At 48.7% G+C, this 17,377-nt stretch overlaps 1 protein-coding gene across 5 annotated transcripts in view; it reads left to right on the top strand.

Annotated features, from left to right (window-relative positions):
- The window catches only part of LOC119446553 (uncharacterized), a 531,274-nt gene that overhangs the window by 495,225 nt on the left and 18,672 nt on the right, over positions 1-17,377 (top strand). For all 5 annotated transcript variants that reach the window (XM_049664212.1, XM_049664209.1, XM_049664210.1 and 2 more), the window contains 2 exons: positions 433-941; positions 5,220-5,412. In XM_049664212.1, coding sequence (XP_049520169.1) covers positions 433-941; positions 5,220-5,412 — 702 coding nt within the window. The remainder of the gene's footprint in view (positions 1-432; positions 942-5,219; positions 5,413-17,377) is intronic.

Here is a 17,377-nt window from a genome sequence, read left to right as displayed (position 1 = left end):
ATGAGAACGTGAAACGAGCGTAAGCAGTTGCGTACTAAATTTCTTCGGAGATCGGGATGTTGATATCTTTTGCTGGTATCGACACATTACACAATAAATCTCAGTGGGTTTACGACTTCAATTCACATTCGATGGATTACATGCAGACACCGTTGGGTCGTAGGTTTCAAACTGATTCTTAGTCTGCGAGAGAGGCCGTAGCGGAGAACTCCAGATTGTGTGACGTAAACGGAACTCCCACCACACGGGATCAGATTTGGACCACTGGCGTAGAAGCACCGGCGTGCAGTGCACACAACAGGTCGAGGCGCTGAACGGTACTATGCTGGTAGTGGTCTTATTAATTTTCTTTATGCCGAGCTGCCCTGTCGCAGACGCAGTTGAGTAGAGCGGATATTTGAGTAACCCCACCATCTATGCTTTCCGTTGCAGGCAAAATCCTGGAGAGCATGTCTCCGGGAGCGCTGCTGGGCACGCAAGCTTTTCTGCAAAACATCGAAGCCGTCGCCAGAGCCAAAGAGCAGGCAGCGGTCGTGGCAGCAGCTGCGGCCGCCGCTTGTGCCACCAGCCAGCACCAGCAGTCCGGAGGAACGGGAACGGGAACAACGGTGGGAACGGGTGGTGGCGGTCCACCCGTGCTCGTGTCCTGCCTCGGCTCGACGGCACCCGGTCCAGGAGGTGCTCTGTCGGCGCCACCCCTGAGCCCGGCTTCTTCGAGCTGCGGCAGCACGGGGGCCTCCCTGACCGACGCGACCACGACGTTGTCCGGCCGCGGCGCTCTGCCCCCGCGACTGTCACCCGCGCCGGCGGCCCCGTGCTCGGCTGACGTCGTGGGCAACAAGGGGACCGTGTCGGCCGGGTCCATTCACGGCGACGTGGCCAACAAGGCGCTGCAAATGGCCGGCGCCGCGGCCCAGTCGCTACTCGGCAGTCACGCGCAGGTACGTGCGGAAACCCGCCATATCGAGGCGCTATAGCGAGATCGACACGCGCGCGTCAAGCGCGCGCTTGCATGCGACTATACGCGCCTACGCGCTTGCTTGAAGCGGTCCGCGGGGACCAGTCAAACGACGCGAAAGCTTAGCGGATGCAGAAAAGAGCTACCAGGAATTTCAGAAAATGTCTCTGGTGCTTTCCTCCTCTATGGGAACCATGAATCGCTGAGGCAGGAGGTCTTTAACGTCGTTAAGACACGCGTCCGTGTCATGAATAAAAAGGACTTTTTGCAAGAAAATTGTTACGAGTTCGGGACAGCGCTGTTCAAAGAGCAGGCGAAGAAGTCGTGCGCTCAAAGCCCAACGTGACATTCTCACTTGTACTTCCGTATTTCATACATAAAGAAGGTAGTGCTGTGTTAAAGTTTTAAGCCGCCTTGGCTGACAAGACTGCACATGCTCACACGTGTCTATCGACGATATGAACGTGTCAGGTCTTGTTAGAGCGGTAGGATAGGCGTTCATCTTTCGACATGTCAGAAGGTGTTGCTCGTTCGATCCGAACCATTATCTAGGATCGATGACCTTCTCGACTATAGAGGGTGCGCTCTATATACGGCCCGAAGTAACTTCACGAACTAGAACATATTCAATTCGTTCGTGGATTGGGCTTGAGATTAAAATACCGTAGGAGCCACCTTAAATTGTATGCTCTGGTACGCGTGCATCTACTGAGTTCTCGTTATCCGATGAAATATGAAGTCATCCGCTTACAAAGGTTGAACCAGGGCAACGCGAACAATACTGCTGATACAAAGTGCACGCAGCGCTTGTTTTGCATTATCCTGCCCGTACACTTGCAACACAGGTCGTTAATGTCTTCATACAGGGTTAGCCTGCAGTTCTTTATTCACTTCTGGTTTCACCAACCACCCGCACATCCCCTGTTCTGCGTGTAACGTTGCAACAGGCGTCATGTTTCACTTAAGACCTCGCGCATTTACTCGGGGCTTTTCTTCGCACACCGCCATTATATTCACGCAAGCTTTGTGTGCGGGGGCCAGCTGGAGCTGCATGCATGCGTCAAGAACTCAACAACACTGTGAGATGACCATGCCAGAGGCCCGTTTTTATCGGAGTTTCTTTCTTGACCGCCGCTGATGGAGTTGTCAGTGAAATCTGCATTACGGGCTTTATACGCGGGACTCGAACCCTCCCGCTTTATCGGCACTCATTAACAACGCGCAGGCGAGCCCCATTAATCTCTCTGATTGTTCGACGACCAGCAGCTACACTAGTCCGGCCTTGATTGCCTTCGTGGCTCGGCTTTTGTCTCGCAGCAGCGCGCTTGTGTGTGCGTGTGTTCCGTGTTTGAATTATTATACACGGCAAGGCGAGCGCCTTATGCCCCGCTTAGCAGCAGCAGCAGCGAAGACGCGTGTTCTAGACGGCGCCTACACACAAAAGCAAACCTTGCGCCTCCCTCTCAAGTCCGCTCCTTTTCGTGGGAGCTTTATTAGCGGACCAGGCGGCGTTAAGGGTCGAGTCGAGGCGTTCAACCTTGACTGGAGCATTTCTTCCTCTTATACACGCGATGAAGCTCGAAATAAAAGAGAAGCCAGCCTTGGTTGGCAGATCCCGGGAAAGTAAGGACGAGGGGCGGCTCGACGTTTCAGGAACGCAACGATTCGAGCACAATAGTTAAGTAAAAAAGAAAAAGGAGAACAACTTTAAATGGAGATCCTAGTCGAACCGATAACGCGGCCAGCCAGCCGGTCAGTTCGTATATACGACACGAGTGCGTCTATATAGTGGTGGGGGGCCCGCCGGATTCGTTGGTTTATTTATTTCTTTGTTCTTCCACTCCCCCCCCCCCCCCCCTTTCCTCTTTTATTCATTTATTTCTTTTCTTGCACGTCGGAATCCCTCGCCACTCTTGAGACTGGCGTCTCGGTCTTTCGTGCTGCCGGCGCGTTCGTCAAAGTTCAAGAGGGCTGCGCGCATAAACTCACCCTCACGCGCACACAGGACCCGACGGGGCGTCACGCCTTTGTGTATCCATTTCTTTTGTTCAAACGTGGCGCCAAGTACGGAGTTTGCGAAGGAAAGCGTATAACATTGCCCGAAAAGGCAGCTTCGGCGTGTCTCGTCTCTATACGTGTTCGGCACGTCGTGGCGTTTGGAACGGCTCTTTTAATACCCACTGCTCTCGGCCAAGTGGTCTTATCAGTTCAAGTGAGAACTGGTCTATGCTGTAGAACGCTTGTGTTCATGGATTGTGTAGTTTCTGCAGTTCTTGTCGGCCTTTACAACAATGACGTTGCACACGGGATGGGCACAACTTGCAAGAATACGCGCTACGACCTCTGCTTAATAGCAAGTAAATGTGTACTAATTGCTTCGGCGCACACTTATACACCCCAGAACGTGCAGCATCATAAGGCCCAAACAACAGCCCTGCGCTGCTGTACCTGCTTCATGCATTTCGGGTCGAACTGATCAGTATACGGTCAGTTCCTATAGTCAGCAGACTATTCTCGAGCGTTCTTTCTTTCATAGTGTGTCCGTCGTTGGTTTCCGCTGAAAGTGGTGTTGGAACTTTTGGCGTCCCCGCCAGGCTTTGGCATTTAGTAATTCTACGATTACTTAATTTCTTACCTTCACTGTCCGAGAGGTGAAGATGTCAACATGCTTGTTTCATGAGCAATAAAAGACGCCGATGATGAAACTTTCATACGTGTTATGTGCAAAGAGCACGACAGTGCCACGTCACAGACGCGCGTTAGAAGCAGTGTGGCAGTCGCCCTTGCGTGTCTGCAACTCGTACGGGATTGCGCGTGTATGTGTATCTGTTAAGTGCGCACCCCTCACGTGTTCCACCGCGGCGGGCTTCTTCTCCAAGCGCTGCGAATTCCAGTCAAAACAATGGTTATGCGCTCCTCTTGCCTTCTCATCTGTTTACTCGGCTGTCTGGTCTGGGCTTAGAAGGGAAAGAAAAAGCTAAGAGAGCGAGAGAGAGTATTTGTAAACACAGGTGGTCAGAGTTCAGCTGTTCGTCCTGCGCAGCCGCTTTTTCTTCTTGTTGTTCTTGTGCTTCTTGTTCTTCTCGACTGGGTAGAGCGGGATGAGCGAACCAACGTCTAAAAAGAAAACTGAACAAGTTCACCTTCTTCCCAACATTTTTATTTGTTTTCACACACGTGCATTTTTCAGTGCTTTGCCTCCTCCCCCTCCTTATGAAAGCGCAGTGCTCTCTGTGTCTCTCTCTCTCTCTCTTTCTTTCTTTCTTTTTTCTCCCTCTGCTAGTTCCTTATCCTTGTTAGACATCTGAATGTGGGCTGGCGGTACGTAAAAGCCGTGCCGAAGGGTCGAACGCAAAACTTGACAGTGTGGGTGCTTTACGTAGAGACCAAAGCGCGCCACAGCTGCACGGTATACAACTGCAGGAATTCTTATTTTATCATGAGGCTGGTTTTACTAGCGCCTGCGTTAGCAGCGTCCTGTTTGGCGTTCATCTACATGTGCGTGCAATGGGTTCATCTGTGTGAGTGCTTTATGTTATGCAACATATTGGCACTCGCGATTTATGCCGACATGTGGCGACATGCACTGGTGTATGGAATCTGGGGGCGACATCTTGCGATATTTTGTGCGGCGAAAATTCGTTCAAAAGGTGGCGGCGGGAAACGACTCACTTGCGCGGAAGAAAACCAAGTGTATCTGGGTTACAATTGCACTTCTTCGGTTAATTGGACGCTAGTAGACAAGTAGAACACCTTAGGACACTTCACTTAATACTGTGCAGATGTAGTTTGCTGTTGAAAACACTTAACTTGGGGCCGAATGTACTAGGCTTTTCGTTCTTAAGGGTTTCTTTTTTTTTTTTTTTTGCTATTGGCTTGCTACTTTCACTAATAATAATACGTCCGACATCGCGACTGACTGACACCTGTTCTTGCGAACAGCTTTTTGTGCATACGGGCTGTGATGCCACTGATGGCGTAGTGGCTTTAAATTGATGCTTGTGTAGTTTCCTGCTATGTAACCGCATGAAAGTAGGATGACGACAATATACATGCGCGTCATATATGCTAGAACTCTCTCTTGCTAGCGATACGAAACGCTGCTTGAAGCCTTGCACGTCACTGCATGTGGACAACGACTTCGCTGACAACTTCTAGCTCGCTATATATAGGCTTCTAGGCTCAATGAAAACATATGGATGTTCCGATTGAAAAAGAAAAAATATATATAACTTCTCACGCTGTCGACTTCGTTCCACAGGCGATGCTTCCTCAGGACATGGCGACCACTCTGCTGACGCTGGCCACCCTGGGTGGCAAGATGGCGCCCGAGGCGCTGAACAACACCCTCGCCGCTGGCGGCGTTCTGGCCAACGCTCCCGTCTCGTCATCGTCTTCCAGCGGCGGTGGAAGCAGCCCGCTCGCAGCAGTGCCTACGATGAGTCATGCGGCCGGTGAGTGTACCACGAGCAGATATCTCGAACGGAAGGAAAATAAGGAAAAATTAGAGCAACATTTACGACGGGACCTTTGCCTCAGAGGCTTTCTACGTATATATACCCTTGCCAACAACCATACAGTATAATCAATCGCATCTCAACAGAATGGCCACTCAAGGCAACAAGAGCTCAACGGGAACACCGGAATATTTCTACTGACGATTTTTTGAATAATATTCAGATACCACATGGGAAACGCAGCTAGAACACAGGAAACGAGGTTAGCCTTCATGAGACGAACGTCTCGAAAAATCGGAGCAAATATAGGCTGTCTACGTCACCCTGTAAGTCTCACCTACAGAAGCTCGCCTAGAACTCACCTGTAAACTCACCTATAGAAAAAGTCCAATTAAGCTAGCGCTTACGAGGGAAAAGTAATCTTGGCAATGGGGGAAAAAGCTTTCTTCCTCTCAGGTGTACATGTCGCCAGAAATTGTAAACTGATTCAAAAGCTTCATTGAAGTCTTGTAATAGCTTCACGTTGGGCTAGTCGATAAACATAAATAAATATTGTACTTGTCGTTTGTATCTGTGGGCGGTTGATTTGCTCTGTGCAAGTCACAGCTGTGCAACACCTTATAATAACGCAGTTATGTCATTAATGCGCGCTACGGTCTTTATTGCACTCCTTGCATAATGACGAAATTCTCGTCGTGGAACCTCATCAAAACGAGTTCAGTTATAACCATGTCGGCGGCGTGAGCTCCTTAGCTCGACGTATGCCGGTATTAAGGAAACGCAACGCAGTGCAGGCAGACTCTTGTACGCAGCTTTCGGAGCAGCTCGCAACTTCGTAAAGTTGTCGCTGCCGGTATACCTTGTCGTCGCTCACGCGGCCTCCTTTCACGGTCAAGCCACTTCCGCGTGCACGGTTCGCGCTAATCGAAGTCATTACAAGGCCAGAATACCCGGATCATTTTTCTGCATGGTCCAGTATACTTTCTCCGTGAATAGAAGCCTTGCTATAGGACAACTTCGCAATATGGCTTAAACGGTTCGAAGAAAAATTGCTTTCCCAGCACGCACGCTGCAGGCTAGATATGTTGGCGACGACATCGACGCTGGTCCCAAATTGAGTGGTCACAGCGCTGAGCGAACAAACATACGAGTATGCAGCGCGCCATAGTACCTGTGTGTGTGTGTGTCCTCGTGCGTGTATGCCTATAAGCCTATAAGATATAAAAAAGTCAAAGAAAGATGGAAACAGGATACAAGCCAGAACGCGACCTTGGACGTAATTAATATACTGTATAGTTTCCTAACCCGAATTTGTCTTCGTAACTTTTTTTTTCGTCCCTTTTGGCGACGCCGCGTCGATAAGTCATATATTCACGAGGCGCTCGATACGACCTGGCGCAATCGGCGGTCGCGCACAGGAGGAAGGAGTTAATTAAAAACCGAGGCTCATCCTCGCAATAGCGGTGTAAGGCATATTGCTTTTTAGAGAGGAAAAAAAAACGGCCTCTGGTGTTCATTTACGACGCCGCAGGTTCTGATAGAAAGAAGCGACGAGCTTACCTCAGCTGCGAATAAAATTGACAGAGGGTGACATTCAACGCCCACAATGATTAATGTAATCCTTAAAAAAAGTAAGTAAAAAGCTAGCAACTGGTTGCAATTACTAATTCTATCAGCCATTACTACATTTCTACTAGCTGTTTTCTAGGTAATTCAGACCTAGTAAGTGCTGCCTTTACTAAGCACGACTCAGTAAACTCTGCCTTTACTAAGCACTCGACGTCGCCCATAAAAGAAGCATACATTGCAGCATCGTATTCTTGCACTATTCTGCCGAATACATCGAAGATCACTTGAAAATCGCAGCTATACTATCAATGAACGATTACAACATTGCGCGCCGACCGCGAGCTCCCGTTCATTTCGTATCAATGCGCGCTAACTTGAGCGAGCAACTCCCTGAGGTCCCTCGAAGTTCGTTAAAAGGGCAGTGTTACTTTGTTTCCTACCACGTTTTTTCTTTATTTGTTATATCAGGAGCCAGCCATGTCGTCTATAGTCCTTCCCGTTGTTAGCGCGCCGGATGTACGCGCAGATTTTGCGGCAGGCGAGCGTCCTGTTAATCAAAACTTACATATGTCGTCGGCAAACAGCGTGGCTACAGTTCTATACTTGCTCCTAAAAAAAAAACACGAAGAAGAAAGGCGATATACGACGGAACGAACGCAATAATCAAAGCAAAACCAGTATTTAGAAGGCCAGTCTACTGATCTATCTTTTCTGTCGTTCTACCCATTGGCAGAGGCAATGGTCACCGACCACGCATGCTCATGCTATCTTTGTGCCTCTCTTCTTATTATTTCTTTTTTTTTTTCTCGGTGGTGTTCGCCGTCTTGTCTACTTTCCCGAAAGCGCGCTTTCGTGTGGTCGGTACAGCGGGCGGCATTCATTCCGCGAGTTTTCGACCTGTGTCCTGTCGTCCGCGCGGTGTTTATCTTTTTTTTTTTTTTTTTTTGCCGACAGACCACGCGAACTGGTCTCAGGGGGGGAGGGGGAGGGGGGTTAAAATCGGAGCGCGTGGAGAGTTAGTTGAATATGCAAAGTCAGATATGGCTGCGAACGGGCATGCGCGAGGACGTTTTGAAAACGAATCGACCCTTTTTGGCTTTCACCGCCGCAGACCGGCGGGGTTAACTGCGTTTTCGTTCGTCTTGCTTTTCGCGATTCGCCCGTGAAACTGGCTACGTCCCTTACGAAACAGATAAGGCCTATTGCGGAGCGGAAAAGAACAGAGCCGCTCTGTTTGCTTGTCTTAGACGTCCGAAAGCGGTGACTTCGTCGCCGTCGTCGCCAATGCGTGTTCTTTGCAAGAGAAAGGTTGAGCTCGACGTTGTAGGAGAAACAGATCACGTGGGGTGAGGAGGAGGTAAGGGGCAGGGAAGCGATAGCAGTGGTTGACAGAAGGGCAGCCGTAATCCATTGCACGGCTGCTCGGGAAAAGGATCCCACTCTGCTTCACTCGACGGGCGAGCACTATTGAAATGAAAAAGTAAAAAAACAAATCAGAATAAGCTTGGAATTTTCTAGCCATATAAGGGTTGCATGCATAGAAAACACAGCAGGTATAGCTGTGGAGGGAAGACATGTGAACTTTGTTTTTATATACCTAGCTGTGTGTATGCGCTGTCGTGTCAAGTGATCACCATTCATCAAAAGCACACGAGCATGCACTGAGCTTGAAATTCGTGGTATTCCGCAGCGATTCTTGGTAGGATTTGTCGTCTTAGTGAAAACTAAAGAGGATGGGAACGATTTTGTGATTGCAAGTATATAGTGGAAGAAGATAAAAAGAAGGCTTTCGCGTTCGTACAAATGTCGGGTCTAATCTTACCCTGAAAGTGGTTAAGCGGTGCTGACGTGGTAAGTAAATAAAAGTTTGAAACGATAGACGAAAAAAAAGAAAATAAGTCGACCAGTCCGAGAGTAATGACTGCATGTCCCTGCATTTAAGGTAGCCTTTCTTTGTATGCCTGATAGTTACCGACAATCCTATGCGTCTGATAAGTTCCGAATCCTAAACGGACGGGTTTTGTCCTGGTAAAAAACAAGGCTATATCGCGTCTTAAACATTGCCAAACGTATTAGTGCTTTTAAAGGAGCCCAAAACAGTAACAGAAAGAAGAAAAAAAGAAAAAGTAAAAAAAAAAAGCATGATGATGTCAATGTCGTGCTTGCTTTCAGACGTGAGATTGTACTCCATTTGCATCCCGCTTCTTCCTCCCTTGTCTTCATTTCTTCTTTTACTTCCCCAAAATCAGCGAGAAATCGTGACAACATTGTCGAATGAATGCTCGTTTCCTGTTCTCAACAGTGGTCGAACAAGGGATGTCTAAGCCAGCGTTTCGACAGGCGGACTTTCTTATCGATAAGTCGGCTCTAGCCTCAGGCGCGCCTTGTTCAACCGCTGTAGATCTCTCCATTTCTACATAATCCTGTAAAACACTATTCGTGTTTCCTGCTCTCGTCTTTCGAGATAATGTTCATTTGATTTCGCGCTTGTGGCGCCAGCTTGCCGATTTTCAAGTCACGTACGTGATGGCGCCTTGTTTACTCCATTAGGGCTATCTGCGTTAACGAAGTCCCGCTCGCGTATACATGCAGGACGTAGTCGGGAAGCCAGACAAGGCATCGAGTGTGCAGCTGCTTCGCTATAGCGCAAGAGCGACATCGCCCCTCCTATTACTATAGCCTATCGCACCAGTGGTGGCGTGACTCTCGTAATTTGAACGGGATTCTGAGCGTGGTGGAAATGTTCGACATGGACGAGGACGTTTCGGTCAGACGGCCGAAGACATTCGATCGGGCGTCAAAAAAAAAAAAACGGAAGAAAAAAACCGGGGAACGGCCGGACGGAAAGCGAACACCGGCCAGGCGCGTTCCTGGTGAATAATCAAAGTGCGAACGAAGTAAGCCGAAGACTCGATCGAGGAGTGAGCAGGAGTTGTGCAGTACGTGCGCGTTGTTTGCTTGCTGGCGCGAATCCGATATTGAGTCTGTTGTTCGCAGGTGCGCCTGCTGTCCTGCGGCGCTCGCTATTGTGATTATTCGTATAGGCATGTGCGCGTGATCTCGCCTGGCACTGGTGGAAGCGTAGACGAGAATCATTTCCATTTATAGGCTGACATTCTTTCTTTTTAATGCTCCTCCGGTATGTCTTGTCATACATACACATGTGGCCAATTGATATCTTTGCCTAGCAAAATGTGCTCTCTCTCTCTGGACGCGCGCGCGCGCGTGTGTGTGCGTGTGTGTGTGCGTGTGTGTGCGTGTGTGCGCGCGTGTGTGCGCGCGTGTGTGCGCGCGTGTGTGCGCGTGTGTTTGCGTGCGTGCGGGCGTGCGTTTTTCGAACCTAGCGCTCTGCGAAGTCCGGACTATATAATGCTTACCGCATAAAGCCATGGTTGGTGAGATTGAAGCAGTCCTTTGTGCCTGATAAGAATAACTTCACCTCACAGCTTAGGGCACTGTCGTGAATTATAGGCTCTATACTCTTGTTGCCGATTGGCAGACTAGAGCGTTGGGCTTCGCCGCACTGCACACAGTTAATGGTACGCAGTATGGGCTGAAGTGAACTAAGGTTCGCGTGCTATCAAACAGATAGCACACGCTACTGTGCTCGAAGAGAGGGAAACAAAAGTGGTGACGGAAAGGCAAAGAACTTAACCAGGCTCTGTTTCTTAACTGTAGGTTAATCTCCCAAACACGCCCTTATAAAGTCTAGTGGTATATTCTATAAGCGCAACCAACAAAAAAGCAATGCATTACAAGTCTCGCTGAGAACCCTTCCTTTGATCCGACTCTTCAAATTAGATCCCCCAGTCTTGGAAAGGCCTCGACTCCATAAGTATGTTCGTCTATTGGACTGCCCACATACAGTTTTCTTTTTTCTAGATCCATTTACATACCCTAAAGTTATGCACTTTGGTCGCGCTCGAAATGAGACATTTCAGTCGCGCGAGACTACGTCCGACTAAGGTGCCGAAGCTCAGTAATCCACGAGCACAAGGACATCTACATGCATCGCGCTATTTCTTCCAACGCGGTGCGATTAGATTTAACGTATGGGCGTTCTGAGTAACACAGAAACTAAATGGAAAGAAATAAAAAGCATATTTGGCGACCAAACCTAATTCCGCAGGCGTTTCAGGCGTGTGGATTGCTTCGGTGTGGTCACATTCCGCTGTCGAGACCACTTTTACATTTACTTTTTTTTTTTCTGGTCTGCGTGGGAAAACAGTCCGCGAATTAAGAGATCGCTTTATCTTCGCGTATGTATGCATACATATATGCCTCGGAGGCTCCATTGCAGGCATATCCATATAAGCATGCATACACATTGTCTCGCAGCGATCTTTTCGTAGTTTTCCCACTTACTTACTTTCGAAAGTCGGCGCGAGGAATTATGCAGCATGACATGTTTTCTCGGCTTTTCAACCCACACGATGCGACTTCGTCTCTTTAAACGCGAGAGCGCGAATGGGTGTCGCAGAGGTACCGCTTTACGCTCGAAGCCAAGGACATGGATTTCTCCCTGCAGCGCCGCGATGAATGGGCTGGCGATGGAGAGATAACACAGTGCGTGAGTCGCGGAGAGGGAATAACCAAAAACGAAAATGGGTCATTCCACGGCTAGGCATTTTTCAAAGCGAAGTGGACACGTTTGACTGTTCCTCTTTTTATATATATATATGTATCACTTGTGGTCTGACTGGAACGCCCCTAATATAGAATTTCGGTGCCTGATATTAGCCGTGCCTAAGGCAGTGACCTTGACAAAATATAGAATTTGCTTGAATGGGGCTGAAAGCGACGACTTAGCGTCATCGCTTTAGCTAGAGCGGAAACTTTCTTTTATATACGAATTGGGGCACAAATGAGGGAAGCTTCGTGTCTGGTTTGTTGATTTAGTAAAAAAAAAAACAAAGAAAAAAACTCCGCTTCATCTAAAAAAATATAGCTCTTTGGCCTATTATGAGAAATGGGAAAGGAAAGAAAGTGCCTTGGAATGGGAATACGCTCTTCGAGTAGTAAGATCTGCAACCGGTGTATATAAGAGCCCTGGATTTTCTGGCAAACAGCGCGACAGACTCCAAGACCGTGGCACGGTCTTGTGACAGTATCGATTACGTTTCAAATAATCTAAGCTTTCGACGCATTTCACTTTCCACTTACCCAGTCTTTAAAAAAAAAAAGAAAAACAAATCGACGCGACAGGAATGTTCTGGCTCGTTGGAACGGCACTACGATTTGGCCAGAGAGGGGATCAGAATTCCGGCGCGCCTGAGACATTCACACGGAATGACCTAAATAAAAGGAAACGTAGATACTATTGCTGCAGCGCTTTTCTTTCTTTTTCTTTTCTTCTTTTTTTTTTTTTTGTCTTAGCGCAGAACATGTTTACCAGCGGGTCCGATGAGACAGTTCGATTAGTTAGGGTTGGGGTCAGCTTGGCCGAGAGAGGCGTTTCCTCTTAACACGCCTGGGAAACCGCTTCGAGGTTTCCCGTTGGCCGGCCTGGTTAAACGGGTATGGGTGCATAAAATACTGCGCCCGCCAGTGCAGAACGGCTATGGAAGAATAAATAGATAAGTAAGCGCGCCATTCAGAAGCAGGAACGTACCAGAATAAGCGCCTATACATTTCTCAAGACACACAAAACGGACTACAAGAAAGGTACGCACGCGCGGAGCCCCACTTTCAGGGGCCCAAAAAAGGAAGGCTACGCTCTGCCTACGATTTGCCAGAATCACCTGTTTGTAGAGACACGTGTTCTAGTTTTGAATACTTTTTTTTTCTTTTAAAGCCCCTTGCGTGGCTTTTGTCGCCTGATAAATATGAAGTAAACGCGAACACACGAAAATATTGAGCAAGAAGCGGTTGGAAACAAAGCTGCACCGCGAGTCCGTATGTCAAATACATAGTGCCATTGAACTCGTTGCGATGCATGTGTTTTTTTTTTTTTTTTTTTTTTTGATCAGTAGAGAATACATGTTTAGAAAATTGGAAGGAAGCCATTTTTACTTAGCTGGTAAAGTATGACTATCTGCTCTAAATGAGCTCTCTTTCTCTATATATAACGCAGTGCCTTCGGAGTTATACTCTTAAAAAGTACGTGACTTGTGGTTAAGGATGCGTCTGAATTTGTCAACAATATTCCACTACACCACGTTATCCAGGACTCATCCGCGAAAACCTTTTATTAAGCAGAAGCATGCCGCTTAAGTTACTCAAGAGAGCTGTGGCAAAACTTAACAAATACGACGGCGTAAAAAAGTTGGAAATAAGAAATAAAACCTAACCTGAAAATAAATATACCAATCTTGAGCTGGTAACACATGGCAAGGTTACGGAAAGCGAGATGGTGATCAGGCAGAACTGCTCACAGTTTATGGTTATGGGCCTGACTTATTTTTTTTTTTCTTCAACGTCGGCCGTCCTATGCGTGGAGGAAAAGCTGGGCATACCTGCTTCATTTCCTTTTGATTACAGTCCCATGCCTGGACGGTCGCATGAGATATATTTAAAAAAAAGAACAATCGAGTTATCGCTCATCGCGAAACTCACCGCTGATATTTAAAACTAAAAACTTCTCCTTATCGCCAAGGTCAGAGGCTATATATACAGGGCCTGGCCGCGAACGCTCTCCAAAGTGCACGGGCAATCCATCTCGCCGCCGAGTCGCCGTCGCCAAGTTATACACGCGCACAAACGCTGTCTCCGTTTCGGAATCTCTCTTTCCCTACCAAACTTTCCATCTTCGACCGAGCTAAGGCCGCGAACGAACCAAAACAACAAGGGGACAAAAACAAGAAAACTAGAAAAGAAAAAGAAGGAATCACGAATTCTCCCGTTCGCGGTGCTTTCCGTTGGCGGTCGCCTCAGCGAGGACTCTTCGATGCTCGAGTTGTTTCTTCGAAGGCCATGTTCCGTCTTATCCGAGCGCGCATTCTTTGGCAGCGGCAAAAGTTTGTGTCGCCGATCGAGAATAATACGATTAAATTCTGCCTCCCCCCTCCTACTGGCGTCTCCGGCAACAGCGATATGCATACGAAGTCTGCGATTAGGCTGTGGGGGGGAAGGGGGCGGAGGAGGGGGGGGTTGCGCCTGTGCGTATATAGAGAAGCCTGCTGCATCGCGCGCGCGCGCTCGCGCTCTCGGCCTCACTCGGCCGTCATTACATATGCCATGGGAAAACAGAAACGAGAGCTCCTCTCTCGCGGCCCTGCCCGCTATCGCCTCCTTTTACGCCTCAGCGGCTCGCTAAAAGCCGGACGCATGCGCCTAATTGTCAGGGGCCGGTTTTTCCCGAAACGCGAGTAACGTTTTCCAATTGCGTCCTCTCTCCCTTGCGCGCGTACGTATATTCGACGCTCCTCCGCACTGCATGCATGTCCAGCGCCGCATGCTGGACCGCCGGACCACCGATGGAACCGGTCGAGGGGAAAAGAAGAATGGAAGTCAAGGAAGAACGCTGAGCGACCGCCGCGATCGAGGCCTTGTGCAATGGCCGATTCATTTCGTGCCCGACAGCGCCGGGGCGAGAGATGAGGGCGACAGGGATCGATAGCCATCGGAAACAACCAACGCCACCCAGATAATATATACCGCTAGCGCCATGTTCACTCTAGATGTGTGCAGCGCTGTTCGAGGCTGCTGGCGCCGTCGGATGTGTACGTCGAGTTCGCGAAAGCCTTTCACACCTGTTATACGGTAGTCGGGGATTGGTCGAGACGCTGGTCGCTGCATTATCGTTGAATGTGGTTGGACTGGTTATTAGTACAGCGTACGTTACAGGGCACGCATTGACGAAGCGGTTCGAACGCCTAAGCGATTTGCAAGATCACGCGCCGGCCGTTCATCTTCCTGAACGTATAGCATTAGCGATCGCATGCCTGCCAGTGACGAACAGTTTCTACGAACGCAGTGATTTGTGCATTCGCAGAACTTTTCTTTCTTAAAAACATTTCGTCATTGGCCAACCGCCTTGCGAAAGCATAGTAAAGGAGACCCCAGATTTGCGTGTGCGGTTACATATATTGATACAATACCGCGCATGCTCTGTAGAGCGTTCTGCTAAATGCAGCGCTGTGCATCGCACATTCATTGCCTACGCAACCGTGCCGTGAACTCTGCACTAAAGCTCCCTATTATTGGCTAGTTCGCAGGCACCGGCCAGTCAAAAGTGCCTATTTCAGTTGCGAACTGTTTGGCGAATTCAGCCTCTCTATACGGCCGGCCAGCTATAGTTAGCTTCCGCAGCACAATGCACGGTTTTATCCAGGCATACAGCATCATGATCTCCTTCCACGCTCTTCAGTGCGCATATTTAAATGCGGCACGGTATTGGCTGAATTCGGGCCGAGCTGCGTTGACGACGTTCTTCATGGTAAAACTGCAGAGCGCACTAAGAGCGAATGACGCGAGTAGTTTACAAACAAGCGCTCGTTCGACGTTTTTCGTTCGTTCTTTCTCGTTCTTTCTCTTTCTTTTTCTTTAAATGATTGTACCATTGAAAAAAAAAAAACGGGTGTCAGTCAAATGGTGTGTGATATAGCCGTATAAGTGCGCCGGTGTTACGTTGCTGTCTGTGGCTTCGGAAGAGGCAAGCGACATTTTGTTTTTCGTGTGTGAGCGGCACTTAGTTTGATTCTTCCCCATCTGTCATGCTAGATACGTCACTGTTTCTGCGTATTTTCTTCTTCAGTATTATTTTCCATCCAAATAAATGCATTTAAGTAATTTCAGGCATTTTTTACTCTTATGACCGATGCTTTAACAAGTATGCATGCAAGAGTCCTTTTTTATTGTAAATGTCTTTGTCTATTTCTTAGCTGTGGATTCGCATGAGTACATCGAAAGCATGATATTTCATGCGCGGCGGATGAGCTACAGAAAAAGAAAACAATTAACGAATCCTCGCGCGTGCTAGAAGCGTCTCAAAAATTATTCAGTTTGTTTTTACGGCCTGTTCAAGTTCTTGGTGGTCTTCGGCCTACGATGTTACCACTGCCTTTCCCAGAAAAGGCATTTTCTTGGGCGCCATGAAGCGTCAGTTTTGCTGTCGAAACGTTCAGCAAGCAGACTGTTGCTTTCTAAATTTTGTTCGCATTGTTCTCACTGCCGTACCTCCTTGTCCGTGGGAAGAAAACAAAATCGAACAGGGAAAAGAAACTTGGAGCGGGGAATGCCAGGTTCAAGATTAGATGCGTTCGAGACTGACAACGGTTAGGAAAAAAATATATATTAAGCAACGCACACACGCACTGCGAAAAAGAAGCGGGAGCAAAGATTCAGCATGTGACCAACCGGTGGCTGGGTTCGATCGCTTTAATTTTCGTATGATAATGCGGCGGCGCCCGCCTAGCTGCTTGCCCACTCGCTCACCTCGGCCGTTTGAAATCAGAACAGAAAAGAAAAAAAAATGAAAAAAGAATGAACAGCGCAGATAGTGTTGCGAAGCGTTTTCCTCTGCTTCACGTTTATTGTTAGTTTTCATTTTTTTTATTATTCTCAATTTCTTGAACGTGGCTTAGTTCTGTATACGCAACACAATAGCCGCGGGTGGGACGAGCTACAGAGAAAGACAGGGAGGGGGGGTTACTAGGCGCGTGAGGCCCCGAGGAGAGCCAAGAAGACAGGCGTGATGGATCGGCCGATCGCACCGGCACCGCGGAGAGCACAAGCGCTAACCGAAACGTCCCGGCGGCGGCACGCGGTCGCCTGCCGCACGCATGCGTTTGTACAAAGGGCTCGCGCGCAGGAGATTGCGCGAAGTCAGCGGCGGCCACGTTCTGCGCCCATGCCGCGGCGGTTTCTGCCGTTGCGCCAATTAGCAAGCCACACGCGCGAGCTGGTGTAATGAGGCGCGCGCTTACGGCCCCGCGTCGCGGTTTCTCGCGCGCAGTGTGCACCGGCGTTGCGTGATCCGATCCGTGATCCGTCGTTGTCACGGTCCTGGCATACCTGCAACACTGTATCGTTCTTAAACCGCTCGTTCCAGCCACTCCTTGTTCTTGGGGCAGTTTGTGTCGTTTTCAGCCTTCAATCCGTCGTTTGGTAACGCATATATAGTTATATACCCCGCCAACAGGAAGGTTGCCAGTTTTCTTGCTTCGTTTGGCGTAAAAGTAGCTCGTTATCGCTAGCGTCAGGTTGAGTGAGCTTAACCACAATACGCGCCCCTTGACACGAAAGTGTCTCATTGCAGTGAAATCAGTATTACTGTCCTTCAGACTTGAATGGTTGCCCGCTAACCCGTAGGGCAACTGTGAGGCACTGGTTGTTTAATTTACTCTTGAAGCCGAGCCAAACTGCTGTGAGCGGGGACGACACGAATTTCTTATTTGACGCGACCGTCATTCCGCTAAAGACAGAGTCAAGGTAACTAGCATGTGACGCGATA

This window comes from Dermacentor silvarum, chromosome 3 (assembly GCF_013339745.2).
Source record: "Dermacentor silvarum isolate Dsil-2018 chromosome 3, BIME_Dsil_1.4, whole genome shotgun sequence".
Lineage (NCBI taxonomy): Eukaryota > Metazoa > Arthropoda > Arachnida > Ixodida > Ixodidae > Dermacentor > Dermacentor silvarum.
The sequence above is the reverse complement of the archived record's forward strand: the minus strand, read 5'-3'. Positions and strand labels throughout refer to the sequence as shown.